The sequence below is a fragment of the Pezoporus occidentalis genome, unplaced genomic scaffold (genome assembly GCF_034315485.1).
Source record: "Pezoporus occidentalis ecotype Australia unplaced genomic scaffold, CSIRO_AGI_Poc_V1 ctg1004, whole genome shotgun sequence".
Lineage (NCBI taxonomy): Eukaryota > Metazoa > Chordata > Aves > Psittaciformes > Psittacidae > Pezoporus > Pezoporus occidentalis.
The window spans coordinates 1-16,564 of NW_026912785.1; the positions used below are offsets into that span (position 1 = coordinate 1).

Genomic DNA, 16,564 nt, shown 5'->3' on the forward strand with positions numbered 1-16,564 from the left:
GGGCAGATTAGGGAGGTGAGCGTGACTCAGGGCATTCGGGCACGGCTCTCCCAGCAGCGCGGCGCGGGCAGGGGCTGGCGGCGAGGGCACCCCAGGGGTAGGTGTGGGGTCACTTGGGGTGTCCCTGGGTGCTGGGCGGGGGAAAGGGGGGGGGGGAGATGGGGGAGCGCCCCCGGGTGTGGTGGGGGCTGTAGGGCTGTTGGTGGGGTGGGAGATGCTGCGGGCAGGGGGATAAGGGCTCCACAATGAGCCACGATGGATACCTGCTGCGGGAAGGATCCCAGCCATGGTGCATGGATGGCGTGCGGGGTGTGGGGTCCATACTGGGCTTGGGGTGTAGGGGCTCCATGCTGGGTACCTGCTGCGGGAAGGATCCCAGCCGTGGTGCATGGACTGTGTAGGGTGTATGGGCTCCATACTGCACCATGAGGGGCTCCTGCTGCAGGAGGGACTCCAGCCACAATGCATGGATGGCTTGGGATGTACAGGGTCTATAGAGAGCCATATCGGGCATCTGTGGCAGGAAGGATCCCAGTCATGGTGCATGGATAGTGTGGGATGTATTTGGTCTATACTGAGCCACACTGGGTGTCTGCAGCAGGAAGGATCCCACCCATGGTGCATGGATGGTGTGGGATGTATAGGGTTTATATTGAACCACATTGGGTACCTGTGGCAGGGAGGATCCCAGCCATGGTGCACGGATGGTGTGGGATTGTATAGGGTCTATACTGAGCCACATTGGGTGTCTGCGGCAGGAAGGATCCCAGCCATGGTGCATGGATGGTGTGGGATGTATGGTGTCCATAGTGAGCCCCTGCCATGGGAGGGAGGTCCTGCACCAAGCCCCACTGTGTGGATGGGGTGGGATGTCTGGGCTCCACACCGAGTGCATGCGATGTGTCCTCTGGGTGGTATGGGCTCCATATAGAGCTCTGTTGGATATATGGTGCAGGAGGCAGGAGTCCAGTCCATGACAGTTGCGTGGCAGGGCGGTACGGGCTCCATCCTGAGTGAGCTACAGTGGTGTAGGAGATACAGGGTCTGGAGCATGCAGTGGGGTGTATGACATAGGAGGTATGGGCTCCATACTGTGCACATGCAGGTATCATACAGGAGGTATGGGCTCCATACCATACATACAGTTGTACCATACAGGAGGCATGGGCTCCATACTGTGCACATGGATGTACCATACAGGAGGTATGGGCACCATACTGTGCACATGGATGTACCATACAGGAGGTATGGGCACCATACCGTGCACATGGATGTACCATACAGGAGGTATGGGCTCCATACCGTGCACATGGATGTACCATACAGGAGGTATGGGCACCATACCGTGCACATGGATGTACCATACAGGAGGTATGGGCACCATACTGTGCACATGGATGTACCATACAGGAGGTATGGGCTCCATACCGTGCACATGGATGTACCATACAGGAGGTATGGGCACCATACTGTGCACATGGATGTACCATACAGGAGGTATGGGCACCATACTGTTCACATGGATGTACCATACAGGAGGTATGGGCACCATACTGTGCACATGGATGTACCATACAGGAGGTATGAGCTCCATACTGTGCACATGGATGTACCACACAGGAGGTATGGGCACCATACTGTGCACATGGATGTACCATACAGGAGGTATGGGCACCATACTGTTCACATGGATGTACCATACAGGAGGTATGGGCACCATACTGTGCACATGGATGTACCATACAGGAGGTATGGGCTCCATACCGTGCACATGGATGTACCACACAGGAGGTATGGGCTCCATACCGTGCACATGGATGTACCATATAGGGGTATGGACTCCATACAGTGCACACGGGGTGTCCGGGGTTCAGGTGTGGGCTATAGGGACCCTATAGAGGTCTCTATGAGGTGCGATGCGGCACGGGGTGCATTGGGCAGGTTGGGGTGCCCCAGCTCCCCTCACCCTCGCTCGGGGCAGCGCGGGGGGCAGCGGGCGGGGGCTGACGCCGGCCGCCCGTTATCAGTGGGGCGCAGCCCGGTGCACGGCGCTGATGCAAGAGCCGGGGGGGGGCCCGAGGGCCCCGGGCCGGGCCGGGCAGGGGGGGCCAGGCGGGGCAGGAAGGAGGAGGCTGGTCCGGAGCCGGCCCTTGGCTCCGTGGCCCCGCTGCCGCTCCCGTGCCCCGGCGGGGATCCCGCGGCCCCGGCGGGGTCTCTGGGACATCCCCCCCTCCCCGCCGGTCCCCGCGGCCCCCGCCGGGAGCGAGCTCCTGCATCACCCTGGTGAGATCTGGGGGGGCTGCTCCCCCCAACCCCCCCACGCCCTGGCATTGCTGCTCCCCCCCGGTGCCCCCCCCCGGGTCGGGGCCGTGGGTGTGTGTTGTGGGGCACAGCCTGGGCCCCCCGACCCCAAGCATGGGGGGATCCCCCCGGGGAGCAGAGGGGGGGTCTGGGTGTCCTGGGGGAACATGACCCCCCCGGGGGCTCTGTGCTGGGGGCAGTGTGGGGGCATGGGGGGGTGTTTGGGGGTGATGGGGGAGGCCCGGGGTTCCCGGGGGTGCCCCGGGGCGGGGGGCGCTGGGGGTGAGCGGCTGCGTGGGAACGGCGCCCCCTGGCGGTTGTCCCGCGGCCGCGGGGCAGCGGGGGGGGGGGGGGGGGGGATGTGCTGGCACCGTCCCGCTTTGGGAGGTCCCAATGAGCCCAATTGTGCCTCAGTTCCCCCTTTCTCCCCCCCCCCCCCCCCCCCCCCCCCAGTGCTCTGCCAGAGGCTGCGCGGGTTTGGTGGGGGCCCTGGGTATGGCAGTGTGGGACCCCCCCCTTTTATGTTCATGGATCTATATGGGACCCCCCATATGTGTGGGTCTATAAGGGTTCTCCCTATGCGTGTGGGTCTATATGGAGCCCTCTCTTTATGTACATGGATCTGTATGGGACCCCCTCATATGCGTGGGTCTATCAGGGGATCTCTCCCTGTGTGTGCAGGTCTATAGGGGACCCCCCCGCATACAAGGGATCCTGTGGGCCCCTAGCCCGTGGGTCCATAACGGACACCCCCCTGGGTGCGTGCGGTCCCGGCTGGGTCATGGCGCGCTGCCACGTCCCCGGTGGGACGGTGCCGGGGCTCTGCCGCCGCCTGACGTCGGTTCCCATCCCCATGGCACCGGGCAGGGCACCGCTTCCCGGGGGACCCCCGGCATCCGCGACCTCTCTTCCCGCGGGGAGCGGGTTACGCAGGCGGGGGCTGCGGGAACGACCCGCGTCCGGCCCCGGCCCCATCCCGTGGGACAGATCCCGCGTCCCGGGGGGGGGCCCAGCGCTGCCCCGGCCTCTCCTGACCCGTTTTCTCTCCCCGCGCCCGCCCCGTCGCCGCAGAGCACCGGGTTATGGTGCCACCGGGCTGACTGCCGGCACGCAGCGAGGCGGCAGCGGGGGTCGAGCCCGGAGCCATGGAGGGGCCCGGCCAGGTAGGGAGACCCGGCCCCAAAAACCTGGCTCTGCCGCTGCTCCCCGGCACGGCCCTGGCGAGGCGCTGGGGGAGCCGGACCCCGCTGAGCCCCTTCTCTCTGTCCCGCAGGAGGCCTACGAGGAGAGGATGAGGAGGAGCCTGGACCCCGAGGGCTACGAGGACCCTGGCATCAAGAGCTCGCAGATCTCGCTGGGGGAGATGAGCAGTGAGTGGCTCCTTTGGGTGCTGGGCAAGCGTGGGAGCCAGCATTGCATGGGGGATGGCATTGTACGGGCACCAGCACTGCATGGGTGACAGCACTGCATGGGTGATGGCACTGCATGGGTGATGGCACTGCACAGGCACTGGAACTGCGTGTGAACTGGCACCGAGTGGGTGCCAGCATTGGAGGGGCACCAGTGCTCCAAGGTTGCACGTTGCATGGGCCCCAGAGCTCCAGGGGTGTCACCTATGCATCCATATTAGCATGGCACAGGCATGTTGCACGGGCACCAGTGGTGGTATATAGGGGCCAGCATGGCATGTGTGCAAGTATTGCACGGGCATCCGCGTTGCATGAGTACCGTGTTGCATGTGTGCCAGCATGGCACAGACATGCTGCGCAAGCACCAGCATTGCACAGATGTGTTGCATGAGTGCAGTGTTGCATGAGCATAGGCACTGCATGGGCACTGGTGTTGCACACGTGTTGTATGGCCATCAGCATTGTGCAGGCAGCGGGGCTATCGCAGCGGGGTCAGGCAGGGATGTGCAGCCCCTGGGGTCAATCACCCACAGGTTGGTGCCACCTGCAGCACAAGAGCTGGGGTGCCCAAGATGGGGGCACCGAGGTCCTTGAGGCCGCTGTTGAGAGCCCTCAGGGAGGGAGAAGATGGGATTTGGGGGGGTCTCTGTGCCCCAGAGCCTCCCATTGCCCACAGCTCTGCTGGCTGGGAGCTGCCACCCATGTCCCAGCACCCAGCCCCTCGGTCCCCGTTGGGGTGACACAGGTCAGGGTAACGCTGCCGCCTGTTCTGCGCAGGGCCTGGCACCGCGTCCCCTTTGCACGCTTGGAGGGCCAGAGCCGAGGAGCTGTCACCCCTGCGGTGAGTGCCCCACAGCGGGGACGGGACCAGACGCTGCCCCCCCGGGAGGCTGCCAGCACCCATGGGTGCCCGGCGCTGACCCCCCCACCCTGCGGGGTGTGTTTTGCAGCCAGTATCTGCCCAGCCACAGGGGATGTTATGACCTGGATGGGAGGAGGCGCGCGGCCGGGCCCCCCCCGGCACAGGCGAGCGGCCGTGGCGGCGGGCAGCGTGAGTGACCCCAGGGGGGGACAAAGCCCAGCCTCGGCATTCCCATTGCCCACCATTTCCCAACCCCAAGCCTCCATCGTGCCACCCACCCCGCTTCTCCCATCCCCGTTGCCGCCCCGTGCAGGTGGGTGACCGTCACCCGGGCGTCAGGGCTCGCCGCGCAGGGTGACCGCTGCCGCTTGCCCGGAATCGCCCGCTGATTGAGGATAAATAAAGTCTTTGTTTGGGGTGAGGACAAGAACCACTTGGGGCTGAGCGTTGGCCGGTGCCGGGCGGCTCGAGCCCACGCGTCGCAGCCAGCGCTGTCGTGACACCGGGCTGCGCCGTGCCGCATCCCCGCTCCCGTGGGGCCCGCATCCTGCACCCGGCAGAGCGGGATGCGGCTCCTGTGGCATCACCTCCGCGGGGGGACCCGGCCGTGGGGCAGCGAGGGGGCCGCGCTGGTCCCCGTCGGGGATGGAAGGGGACGGGGTGAGCCGGTCCCCGGCGCCCCGGTGGCCGCGGCGGGCGGGAGCCGCGCTGCTGTTTACTGTCAGCAAAGGCAAAGTGCTGCGGGATTTATGGTGCACACAGGGCGGCCGCCGGGCGTGCGGCTCGGCCCCGCTTTATAGGGACGGAGCCTGCGGGGCCATGGGGAACGCGGGGGGGGCTGCAGGTAGGCAGGGGTCAGGGATGGGGACACCTGGGGCTCCCAGGGTCCGGCTGCGCTGTCCGGGCCGGAATGGGCTGTGTCTGTGCCGGGCTCAGGGCTGTGCCGGTGGTGGGGCCATGGGGCAGAGCGCGGCTGCCAGCCCTGCTCTCACCCCGACCCCGGCACGGCCCCAGGCTGTCACCCTGCCCCAGGATGCAAGGGGCTGGAGGCGGGCGGTGATGGAGGGGCAGAGGCTGGGATGGGGCAATAGCGGGGGGACGCTTCCAGCGAGTCCCCACTGGGGCTGAGGTGGGGGTGATGGGGCAGGGGCACATCCAGGCAGCCCCAGCCCGGTCTGGGTGGGGCTTCATGGGAGGGAGACACCTCCAGCAGACCCCAGGGGGTCTGGGCCGGGGCAGGGACCCGCTAATGCATTGGTGACTCCGCTTGCAGCTGTATCGGTGACTGATGTGGACCTGGAGTTGGGAGGGAGCAGGAGGCCCTTGTTCCGGAGGAAGACCCATGAGGTGGGTGCTGCCCTGGGACCCCGGTTCCCGGGGGGCGAACAGAGCTGTGGCCACCCGGGACCAACCTCACCCCAAACCCTGGGGACCCCAGGGCATGAGGAGATGCTGGCACTGGAGCCACAGCTCTGGGTCTCTTTGGGGTCCGTGGTGTGGCTGGGGGGACACTGACACCCCCTCTGGCCGCAGGGCTACGTGGAGCTGCACGAGCTGGTCATGGACAGCACAAAGGACCTGTGCTGGATGGAGGCCAGCCACTGGCTCAAGCTGGAGGAGGACTTCAAGGAAACCGGGCACTGGGGCCAGCCCCATCTCTCCTTCCTCACCTACCGCAGCCTCCTGGAGGTCCGACGGGCTTTGGCCAAAGGTGGGGACACGAGATGGGGCCGGGGAGGTGACGGGGTCCTGGCGCTGTCCGGCCGGTGACGGTGCTGTCCCTGCAGGTGCTGTGCTCCTCGACGTGGCGGCCAACTCGCTGCCGGCCATCGCCCACGTCCTCATCGACCAGATGATCTACGAGGGGCAGATCAAGCCGCAGGACAGCGATGACATCCTGAGGACGCTGCTGCTGCAGCACAAGTACGGCCACGGCTGATGGCCCCATGGGGGGGTACCGTGGTGTGTGGGCTGGATCCAGCCCCAGGGCTTCCCCCTGGAGCCTGGCACGGGCTGGCAAAGCCCCTCTGCGCCTGGGCTCTGCCCCCAGCCCGGTGTGGGGCTCCCGCCACCCCTGGGGCTGGCTCATGGGGCTTTGGGGGTCCCTCTGACACCGCCTCCGCGCTGCTCCAGGCACCCCAGCGAGGCGGAATCGACGGGGACGCTGCCCCCGGCGCAGCTGCAGCGCTCGGGCACGGGGCGGTCGGACACGGAGCAGCCGCTGCTGCGGGAGCAGCAGCCCCTGGAGATGCGCAGGCTGCGGGGCGAGCAGGCGAGCGGGGACAGGGGCATGGGCGCAGCGGTGCGGGGTCGGGGCCGGGGAGCAGAGGTGCGGGGTCAGGGCACAGAGGGTGCGGGGTCGGGGTGCAGCAGTGCTGGGTGCAGGGCGGTGACACGCAGGACATGGCTGGGGACACGGAGGACATGGATGGTGACACGCAGGACATGGCTGGGGACACGCAGGACATGGCTGGGGACACGCAGGACATGGATGGTGACACGCAGGACATGGCTGGGGACACGCAGGACATGGCTGGGGACACGCAGGACATGGATGGTGACACGCAGGACATGGCTGGGGACACGCAGGACATGGCTGGGGACACGCAGGACATGGCTGGGGACACGCAGGACATGGCTGGGGACACGCAGGACATGGCTGGGGACACGCAGGACATGGATGGGGACACGCAGGACATGGCTGGGGACACGCAGGACATGGATGGGGATGTGCAAGGGGTGGGGGGACCATGCAGTCCCCAAGGCTGCCTGGCTGATCCCTGCCATTCCTCTGCCTGCAATAGAGCCTGAGCGGGGCCAGCAGACCCCAGCTCCATGAGAAGATCCCTGAGGATGCAGAGGCCACACTGGTCCTCGTGGGTGAGTGCTCAGCGGGCAGTGGAGGTCAGGGGAGTGGGTCAGGGCGGTGGCTGTGGGTCAGGGCAGTGGGTCTGGGTGGGAGTCAGGGTGCTGGGTGCAGGGTTGGGGCGCACAGGGTGGGTTTGGTGTCTGCCTCTCGCTCCTGCTCGCTCACTTGCTTGCACCTCTTTTGCCTCTCCCCATGCGCAGCTCTCGCCGCCGCCTGCCCAGTGCTGCTGCTCTCTGTGCCCGTCCCATGTCTCTTGTCCTCACGTCCCATCTCAACACCCTCTTGTGCTCCCGTGTCGTGTCTCTATGTCTCCGCCGTGTCCCCCCCACCCCAATGTCCCTGTGCTCCCATGTGCCCGTGTCCCTGTGCCTCGATGTCCTCACGTCTTCTGCCCCTATCCAATCCCCATCATCCCCTCACATCCCCATGCCTCTGTCCCCCCGTCTCCATCCCCTGTTGTCCCCATGTCTCCATGCTCATGTGTCCCCACATCCCCGTGCCAGACCCCCCGTGACCCCCATCCCACCCCATCCTCCCCCCAGGCTGCGCAGCCTTCCTGGAGCAGCCCACGCTGGCCTTTGTGCGCCTCAAGGCCGCGGTGACGCTGGACGGCGTCCTCGACGTGTCCCTTCCCGTCCGCTTCCTCATCGTGGTCCTGGGCCCTGACAGCCCCCACATCAGCTACCACGAGATCGGCCGTGCCGTGGCCACCATGATGTCCGAGAGGGTACGGCTCAGCCGGCACCGCCACCGGCATCGGCACCGTCCATGGGGCCAACCTCCCTGAGCATCCCCACATCCCCACCCCTGGGGCTGCACCCTCTCACAGGGCTCATCCCCTCTGTGCCCATGTCCTTGCTGGCCCCATGCCAGTGTTCCCTTGTCCCCATCCTTCAGGGTCTCCATGTCCTCAGGCACCCCTGTCCCCATGTCCCCATCTCCACATGCACCCTTGTCCTGTGTCCATACACATTCCTATCCCCACACATCTGTGCCCCTGTAGCCCCATGCTCCCATGTGGACCCCATGCCCCTTGAAGTCCCCTCATCCCCATGTGCCCCCACATGTCCAAGCCATCACCTCCTGTGATCCCATGCTGCCAATCCCCTTTCCCCGGTGGTCCCATGCCTCCCATCCCCATTTCCCTGTGGTCCCATCCCCATTCCCCTGTGATCCCATGCTCCCTGTCCCCATTCCCCGGTGGTCCCTTGCCCCCCATCCCCATTCCCCTGCTATCCCATGCCCCCCATCCCCATTCCCCTGCTATCCCATGCCCCCCATCCCCATTCCCCTGTTATCCCATGCCCCCCATCCCCATTCCCCTGCTATCCCATGCCCCCCATCCCCATTCCCCTGTTATCCCATGCCTCCCATCCCCATTCCCCTGTGGTCCCATGCCCCCCATCCCCATTCCCCTGTGGTCCCTTGCCCCCATCCCTATTCCCCTGCTATCCCATGCCTCCCATCCCTATTCCCCTGCTATCCCATGCCCCCCATCCCCATTCCCCTGTGGTCCCTTGCCCCCATCCCCATTCCCCTGCTATCCCATGCCTCCCATCCCCATTCCCCTGCTATCCTATGCCCCCCATCCCCATTCCCCTGTGGTCCCTTGCCCCCATCCCCATTCCCCTGCTATCCCATGCCTCCCATCCCCATTCCCCTGCTATCCCATGCCCCCCATCCCCATTCCCCTGTGGTCCCATGCCTCCCATCCCCATTCCCCTGTGGTCCCATGCCCCCCATCCCCATTCCCCTGTGGTCCCATGCCCCCCATCCCCATTCCCCTGTGGTCCCATGCCCCCCATCCCCATTCCCCTGTGGTCCCTTGTCCCCATCCCCATTCCCCTGCTATCCCATGCCCCCATCCCCATCCCCCTGCTATCCCATGGCCCCATCCCCATTCCCCTGCTATCCCATGGCCCCATCCCCATTCCCCTGTGGTCCCATGCCCCCCATCCCCATTCCCCTGCTATCCCATGGCCCCCATCCCCATTCCCCTGCTATCCCATGCCTCCATCCCCATTCCCCCGTGACCCCACCCCTGTCCCCGTCCCCGCAGGTCTTTCGCCGCGATGCCTACCTTGCCGATGGCTGCCAGGACCTGGTGCGCGGCGTCGAGGACTTCCTGGAGGCCAGCATCGTGGTGCCCCCCACCGAGACCCCCAGCGAGCAGCTGCTCCGCAGCCTGGTGCCGCTGCAGCAGGAGCTGCTCCGCCGCCGCTACCGCCCCCCCGAGACTGCGCTGATCGAGGACCCCCTCAAAGACTTGCGTATGGACCCCCCCCTTCACCCCCCAGCCCCATGGGACCCCCCCATTGCACTAGGGCGTCCCCATGGCCACCTCCTGTGTCCCCAGAGCTGAACGGGTTGGCGCCGGAGGACGATGACCCCCTGCGCAGGACGGGGCGGCCGTTTGGGGGGCTGGTGCGGGACATCCGCCGCCGGTACCCCAAGTACCTCAGCGACATCAAGGACTTCCTCAGCCCCCAGTGCTTGGCCGCTGTCATCTTCATCTACTTCGCGGCGCTGTCACCCGCTGTCACCTTCGGAGGCCTGCTCAGTAATGATGGGGACGGGCTGGGGATGCAGGGGGGGACGGGGATGTCCCCATGCTGGGTTGGGGTGCTCCCACCTGCAGCAGCACCTCCTGCCCCATGGGGTTATCGCACCCCCTAACCCAGCACCTCCTGGCTCTGCTCCCCCCCAGGTGAGAAGACCAAGGGCATGATGGGGGTGTCAGAGCTGCTCATCTCCACCTGTGTGCAGTGTGTGCTCTTCAGCATCCTCAGCGCCCAGCCCCTGCTCGTCATCGGCTTCTCAGGGCCCCTCTTGGTCTTCGAGGAAGCCTTCTACTCGGTGGGTGCCATCCTGCGCCCCTGGGTGCCCCCCACCTGCTGCTGGTGGTCCCCAGTGTGGGCATGGGGTGATGGACCATGGTGGGCGGCACGGGGGTGATGCCACATGGGTGATGCTACACAGGCAGTGGCATAGGGGCAATATGGGGTGCGTGATGTCATGTGGTTAATGGCATACAGCTGATGGGTGATGCCAGGCAGGGCTGCCGTAGGGATGGGTGATCCCATAGGGGTCCTGCTGCTCCAAGGTACCGCAATCCCAGTACCTGCCAGCCCCCAGGGAGAAGCCGGGACCCTGGACCCACAGTGGAGGCTATGGGGGGGCTGATGGGGCCGTGTCCTCTTGTCTGCCCAGTTCTGCAGTGCCAATGGCTTGGAGTACATCGTGGGCCGGGTCTGGATTGGCTTCTGGCTCGTCCTGCTGGTGCTGGTGGTGGTGGCCTGCGAGGGCAGCTTCCTGGTGCGTTACCTGTCCCGCTACACCCAGGAGATCTTCTCCTTCCTCATCTCCCTCATCTTCATCTTCGAGACCTTCTCCAAGCTCGTCACGGTGCGTGCGGGGTGCGGGAGGGGGGTGCACACTGTGCTCATCCCCCAGGTTTCCATGGAAGCGGCAGGAGGGACGCGGGTGAGGGATGGAGCCCCTCTCCTAGGGGTTTCTCCCAGGAGTTTCTTCCCATTCCCAGGTGTTTCCCAGGGGGATTTGGGCTCAGGGAGGTGAAGCCCAGGCTGATGTCCTAGGAACTGCCCAGATCCCTTCCCCATGCCCTGGCTCAGCCACTTCCCTGTGGGAACAGTGTCACCCCACGCACACTGGCTGCCCACAGGGACATCTCTGGTGCTGGACAGGCAGGACACAGGTTCCATCCCACCCTGAACCCCATCACACCCTCATTGTCCCCATCGTGCCCTGTTTCTGAAGGAGCATGGAGGAAAGGTGACAAGTGAACCACGGGTGTACTCATGCAGCCAGGAGGGTCAATAGCGTCTTAGAGTCCTAGAATCAGAGAATCGTTAGGGTTGGAAAGGACCTTAAGATCATCCAGTTCCAACCCCCCTGCCATGGGCAGGGACACCTCACACTAAGCCATGGCACCCAAGGCCTCGTCCAACCTGGCCTTGAACACTGCCAGGGATGGAGCATTCACAGCTTCCCTGGGCAACCCATTCCAGTGCCTCACCACCCTCACAGGAAAGAATTTCCTCCTTAGATCCAACCTAAACTTCCCCTGTTTAAGTTTTAACCCGTTACCCCTTGTCCTGTCACTACAGTCCCTAATGAAGAGTCCCTCCCCAGCATCCCTATAGGCCCCCTTCAGATACTGGAAGCTGCTCTGAGGTCTCCATGCAGCCTTCTCTTCTCCAGGCTGAACAGCCCCAACTTCCCCAGCCTGTCTTCATACAGGAGGTGCTCCAGCCCCTGATCATCGTCGTGGCCTCCTCTGGACTTGTTCCAACAGTTCCATGTCCTTTTTATGTTGAGGACACCAGAACTGCACACAATGCTCCAAGTGAGGTCTCACAAGGGCAGAGCAGAGGGGCAGGATCACCTCCTTGGACCTGCTGGTCACGCTCCTTTTGATGCAGCCCAGGATCCGGTTGCTTTCTGGGCTGTAAGCACACACTGAAGCCGGCTCATGTTCATTTTCTCATCAACCAACACTCCCAAGTCCTTCTCCTTGGGCTGCTCTGAATCTCTTCTCTGCCCAACCTGTAGCTGTAAAACCTTGGGGTGCATCAGGAGCGCACCCACCACCAGCATCTCCAGAGGGATGCAGGGGACCCCCCATCACCCCCCAGCAGGGATCCCACCCTGACCCTCTCCTTTCCCTCCGCAGATCTTCAAGGCGCACCCCCTCTCGCGCCGGTACAACGTGCAGGACGAGGTGCAGCCCAACGTGCCGGAGCCCAACACGGCGCTGCTGTCCCTCGTCCTCATGGCCGGAACCTTCTTCCTGGCCTTCTTCCTCCGCAAGTTCAAGAACAGTGCTTTCCTGCCCGGCAGGGTGAGGATGGGGGGCACATGGCGGTGTCCCCGTATCCCATGCTGGGTGTGCAGTTCCTTGGCTGAGACCCCGCAAACTCATTGCAGAGCTCTTTGCTTGAAGCTGCTGCTGGTGGGGATGTGATGGGGGGGACAAGGGGGACGCACACACAGGTGGGTTTAACATGGTCACGGTGTCCCCCCTGCACAGGCCCGGCGCTTGATCGGGGACTTTGGGGTGCCCATTTCCATCTTCATCATGGCGCTGGCCGACTTCTTCATCAAGGACACGTACACACAGGTCTGGGAGCAGTGGGAGCTTTGGGGGTGTCCCCAGCGAGGGGGCACGGAGCGGGGTGCTTATCCCTGTGTCCTCACTGCCCCATCTCTGCTCCCATCCAGAAACTCAAAGTCCCCCGAGGGCTGGAGGTCACCAACTCGTCCGCCCGGGGCTGGTTCATCAACCCCATGGGTGAGAAGAAGAGCTTCCCCATCTGGATGATGTTCGCTTCCGTGGTGCCCGCGCTCCTCGTCTTCATCCTCATCTTCCTCGAGACGCAGATCACCACGTGAGCACCGGGAATGGGGCTGGAGGGGGATGGAGCATCCAGTGGGATGGGGATGGAGGGGACCTCCCCAGGGCGCTTGTCACCACCTCGTCCCCTCCATTCCCAACAGCCTCATCGTGAGCAAGCCCGAGAGGAAGCTGGTGAAGGGCTCCGGCTTCCACTTGGACCTGCTGCTGATCGTGGCCATGGGGGGCCTGGCCGCGCTCTTCGGCATGCCCTGGCTCAGCGCCACCACGGTGCGCACCATCACCCACGCCAACGCCCTCACCGTCATGAGCAAAGCCACTGCTCCCGGCGAGAAATCCCAGATCCTGGAGGTCAAGGAGCAGCGCCTCAGCGGCCTCTTGGTGGCCGTGCTCATCGGTGAGCAGGGGACGGGCCCCCCAACCCGGGCACAGCGGGGCTGGGTGCCCCTGCGGGCTCCCCCCAACCTCCCCTTCTCTTCCGCAGGCGTCTCCATCCTCATGGAGCCCATCCTGAAGTACATCCCCCTGGCCGTGCTCTTCGGCATCTTCCTCTACATGGGCGTCACCTCCCTCTTCGGCATCCAGCTCTTTGACCGCATCCTGCTCCTGCTGATGCCACCCAAGTACCACCCCGACGAGCCCTATGTCACCCGGGTGAGTGGGGGTGCCCTGGGCTGTGGCACCCCAAACTTGGAGCTCCCCAAAGACCCTCCTCCATGGATGCTGACCCCGCTGGGCTCTCCGGGGTGCTGGACCCCCCCTTTAACCCCACTGTGCTCCTTGTCCCGCAGGTGAAGACGTGGCGGATGCACCTCTTCACCTTCACACAGATCATTGTGCTGGTGCTGCTGTGGGTGGTGAAGTCCACCCCGGCCTCGCTGGCGCTGCCCTTCGTGCTCATCCTCACCGTGCCCCTGCGGCGCTTCCTGCTGCCCAGGATCTTCCGGGACATCGAGCTCAAATGTGTATGTAGCCCCGGCACGGGCTGGGGGCCACTGCAGTGCTGTCCCCATCCCTGTCCCCATCCCTCTGTCCATCCCCATCCCTGTCCACGGGCCATTCCTGTCCATCCCCATCCCCATCCCTGTCCCCATCCCTCTGTCCATCCCCATCCCCGTCCATGGCCCATTCGTGTCCCTGCCCCATTCCCATCCCTGTCCCCATCCCTCTGCCCATTCTTCTGTCCATCCCCATCCCTGTCGCTCATCCCTGTCCCCATCCCTCTGCTCATCCCCATCCCTGTCCACAGCTCCGTTCTTGTCCCTGCCCCATTCCCATCCCCATCCTCATCCCTGCCTCTATTCCCATATCTATCCCAGCCCCACCTCAGTCTCTATCCCTGTCACTGCCCCTGCCCTCAATCCTGCCCCTACTCCTGACCCCTCCCCACTCCCTCCTTGTCCCCATCTCCATCCTCACCCCCATCCTCATCCATGTCCCCATCCCAACGCCCTCTCCTGTCTCCAGCTGGATGCAGACGACGCTGTGGTGACCTTCGAGGAGGTGGAGGGCGCAGACGTGTACAACGAGGTGCAGATGCCCAGCTAAGGGCCCGCTGCCCCCCGGCCCCACATCCCCACTGCTGCCACCCTGGGTGCTGGGGGACCTGGGACCCACATTCCCGCTGTAAATGGAGCCTTTGGATAGATTCCCCCCTTTTTTTGCCTATTTTTGATACATTTTGGATGGTGTGAGCTCACCCGCCCTTCGCTCCCCGTGGGGGAACAGGCTGGTCCCATGGGCCACCCCCAACCCCATGGCACGGGTGCCCCATCCTGGCCCCAAGGCCACACTGGGGCTGTGACTGGGCACCAAGCACAGGGAAAGGAGCCGGAGGAAGATGCTGGAGCCTGCAGGGATGGGGCAACGCAGCGGGGGTGGACCCACAATGGGATCCCCTCATTCCCTTCCCTGGGGACCCCTGTGCCCTGGCCCCTCTTCCCCTATGAACTTCCAGTGCTAATGAGCACGGGACAGACCCCACAGAGCCCTTTTCCCCCCTTTATCCTATCACTTGCTCCAGTGAGAGCATCCGGCTGCTCCGCTGCGCTCTCGGCATCTCCCAGGGTTGGGATGTACATAATCCAGCCAGAGGGTTTATGTATGTAATGAAGAGAACCATGTTAAAATCACCCCAAAACCATCCCACAATGCTTCTGCAGGAAAATCCCCCCAAACCAAAGACAAACCCACCAAAAGCACCTTAAAAAGGGATATAAAAAGGCGGAAATCCCCAAATCCACGTGCGCTGCAAGGGGGGATTCTGTATACTTGATGCTGGTTTTGGGGGGAGGTTGTAATTTATTGCTGATTGTGCCCCCGTGTGTGTGTGTGTGTGTGTGTGTATATACCAGAGAGAATCCATAGGGAATGTTAGTATATTCCAGAAGAGTTGATTTAAAGGATCCTGGTCAGGGCCTAAACTCTATGGACCAGTCCGGCAGTGTCATTTCACTCATGACTTAGTGGTAGCACCATTCCTTTTTATTTGATAGCATTCCATATATATATAGTTCAATTGTGCAGTTTTCCTTGATTTTGCCCTTCCTTGCTGCCTGCCTCTTTCCCTGTTCCCACTGGGATTGCTCCCAAACAGGCCAAGCATCCCTCTGCTCCTGCATCCTGCCAAAGGATGCTCCTGCCCTGGGCAGACCCCAGGGCTGGATCCAGCGACCGGTCAGGCTGTGAATTGATTCCTTTAGGTATAAATCAGGGGGGGAAACCCCAAAATCGTGGGGGGGGGGGGGGGGGGGGGGGAGCACTGCCTCATGTTTGGGTTGGTTTAGTTTTATTATGTGTCTGAAATCACTCTTCTTGTGAGCTTTGGGGGTTATTTCTCCTCCCCCCCCCCCCCCTTCTGTATTAGGCTTTAATAAAGAAATTAATAAAATCCAAGAGGAATTGGGGTTGTTTTCCACTGGTATTTGCTGGGGGTGGGTGTCCCTCGTTTAACTGCTACCCTAAAAGCGCACCCTTTGCAGGGGGGTGTCCCCACGCCAGGATGCTCAGTGCAGCTGCACCAAGATGCTTGCCATGGCACCCCAGGATGCTTGCTGCATCCCGGCACCCTGCGGCATCACTGCAGCCATCTCCTGCCTCTCTCCACGGCCATCTTGGGATGCTCCCAATGGTCATCCCAGGATGCTCCCCATCCCCAGACATTTACTGCATCCTGGCATCCCCAGTTGCTCTATGTGGCCATCCTGGGATGCTCTCTGCAGCCATCCTGGATACCTGATGCATCCTGGCATGCTAGGATGCTCACAGTGATGCTCCCAGGATGCTCCCCACAGCCATCCCAGTACACATGCTGCATCCCAGGATGCCTGCTGCAGCCATCCCGATGCTCCCTGCAGTCCTCCCAGGATGCTCCCCACAACCATCATGGCTATCCTGGAATGCTCCCAATGACGCTCCCCAAAGTCATTCTGGGATGCCCTCCACAGCTGTGTCCTGGCATCCCTGGGATGTTCAGCCCCCCTCACCGCATGGCACTGCCTCATTCCTGCCAGCCCCATGTCTGCGACCGTGTCCATGTGGGGGACATTGGCAGCTGCCTGCCAGGGACATTGTTGTAACACCCCCCCCACACACACCCCCCCCCAGGCTCTACATTGACCCCAATTACCTGTAATCTCATTAATGGGAGCAGCCGATGGTGCTTCCTCACAGAATACACTGGCCTGGGGCCGTGGGAAGGGACGTTCCTGTGTGCCATGGGGCAGGCATCGGGGTCAGTGCCTGTGGCT

At 63.5% G+C, this 16,564-nt stretch overlaps 1 protein-coding gene across 1 annotated transcript; it reads left to right on the plus strand.

The window, feature by feature from the left end:
- The first annotated feature begins 9 nt into the window (after window positions 1-9).
- Window positions 10-15,710, plus strand: SLC4A1 (solute carrier family 4 member 1 (Diego blood group)). The gene is made up of 22 exons (XM_062612753.1): window positions 10-97; window positions 3,373-3,464; window positions 3,575-3,671; window positions 4,488-4,551; window positions 4,661-4,761; window positions 5,846-5,919; window positions 6,106-6,283; window positions 6,360-6,495; window positions 6,706-6,874; window positions 7,377-7,452; window positions 7,984-8,168; window positions 9,501-9,711; window positions 9,798-10,001; window positions 10,149-10,297; window positions 10,652-10,846; window positions 12,135-12,302; window positions 12,492-12,581; window positions 12,683-12,849; window positions 12,959-13,212; window positions 13,300-13,469; window positions 13,607-13,780; window positions 14,283-15,710. Exons 2-22 carry the CDS (start codon window positions 3,447-3,449, stop codon window positions 14,361-14,363), a joined length of 2,961 nt encoding a protein of 986 aa, XP_062468737.1. The 5' UTR covers window positions 10-97; window positions 3,373-3,446; the 3' UTR covers window positions 14,364-15,710.
- The last annotated feature ends 854 nt before the right edge of the window (window positions 15,711-16,564 follow it).

Coding starts and splice junctions, on each gene's coding strand:
- SLC4A1 (XM_062612753.1), top strand. Junction 12,582..12,682: donor TCAAGGACACGTACACACAG/GTCTGGGAGCAG, acceptor GCTCCCATCCAG/AAACTCAAAGTCCCCCGAGG. Junction 13,213..13,299: donor CTTGGTGGCCGTGCTCATCG/GTGAGCAGGGGA, acceptor TCTCTTCCGCAG/GCGTCTCCATCCTCATGGAG.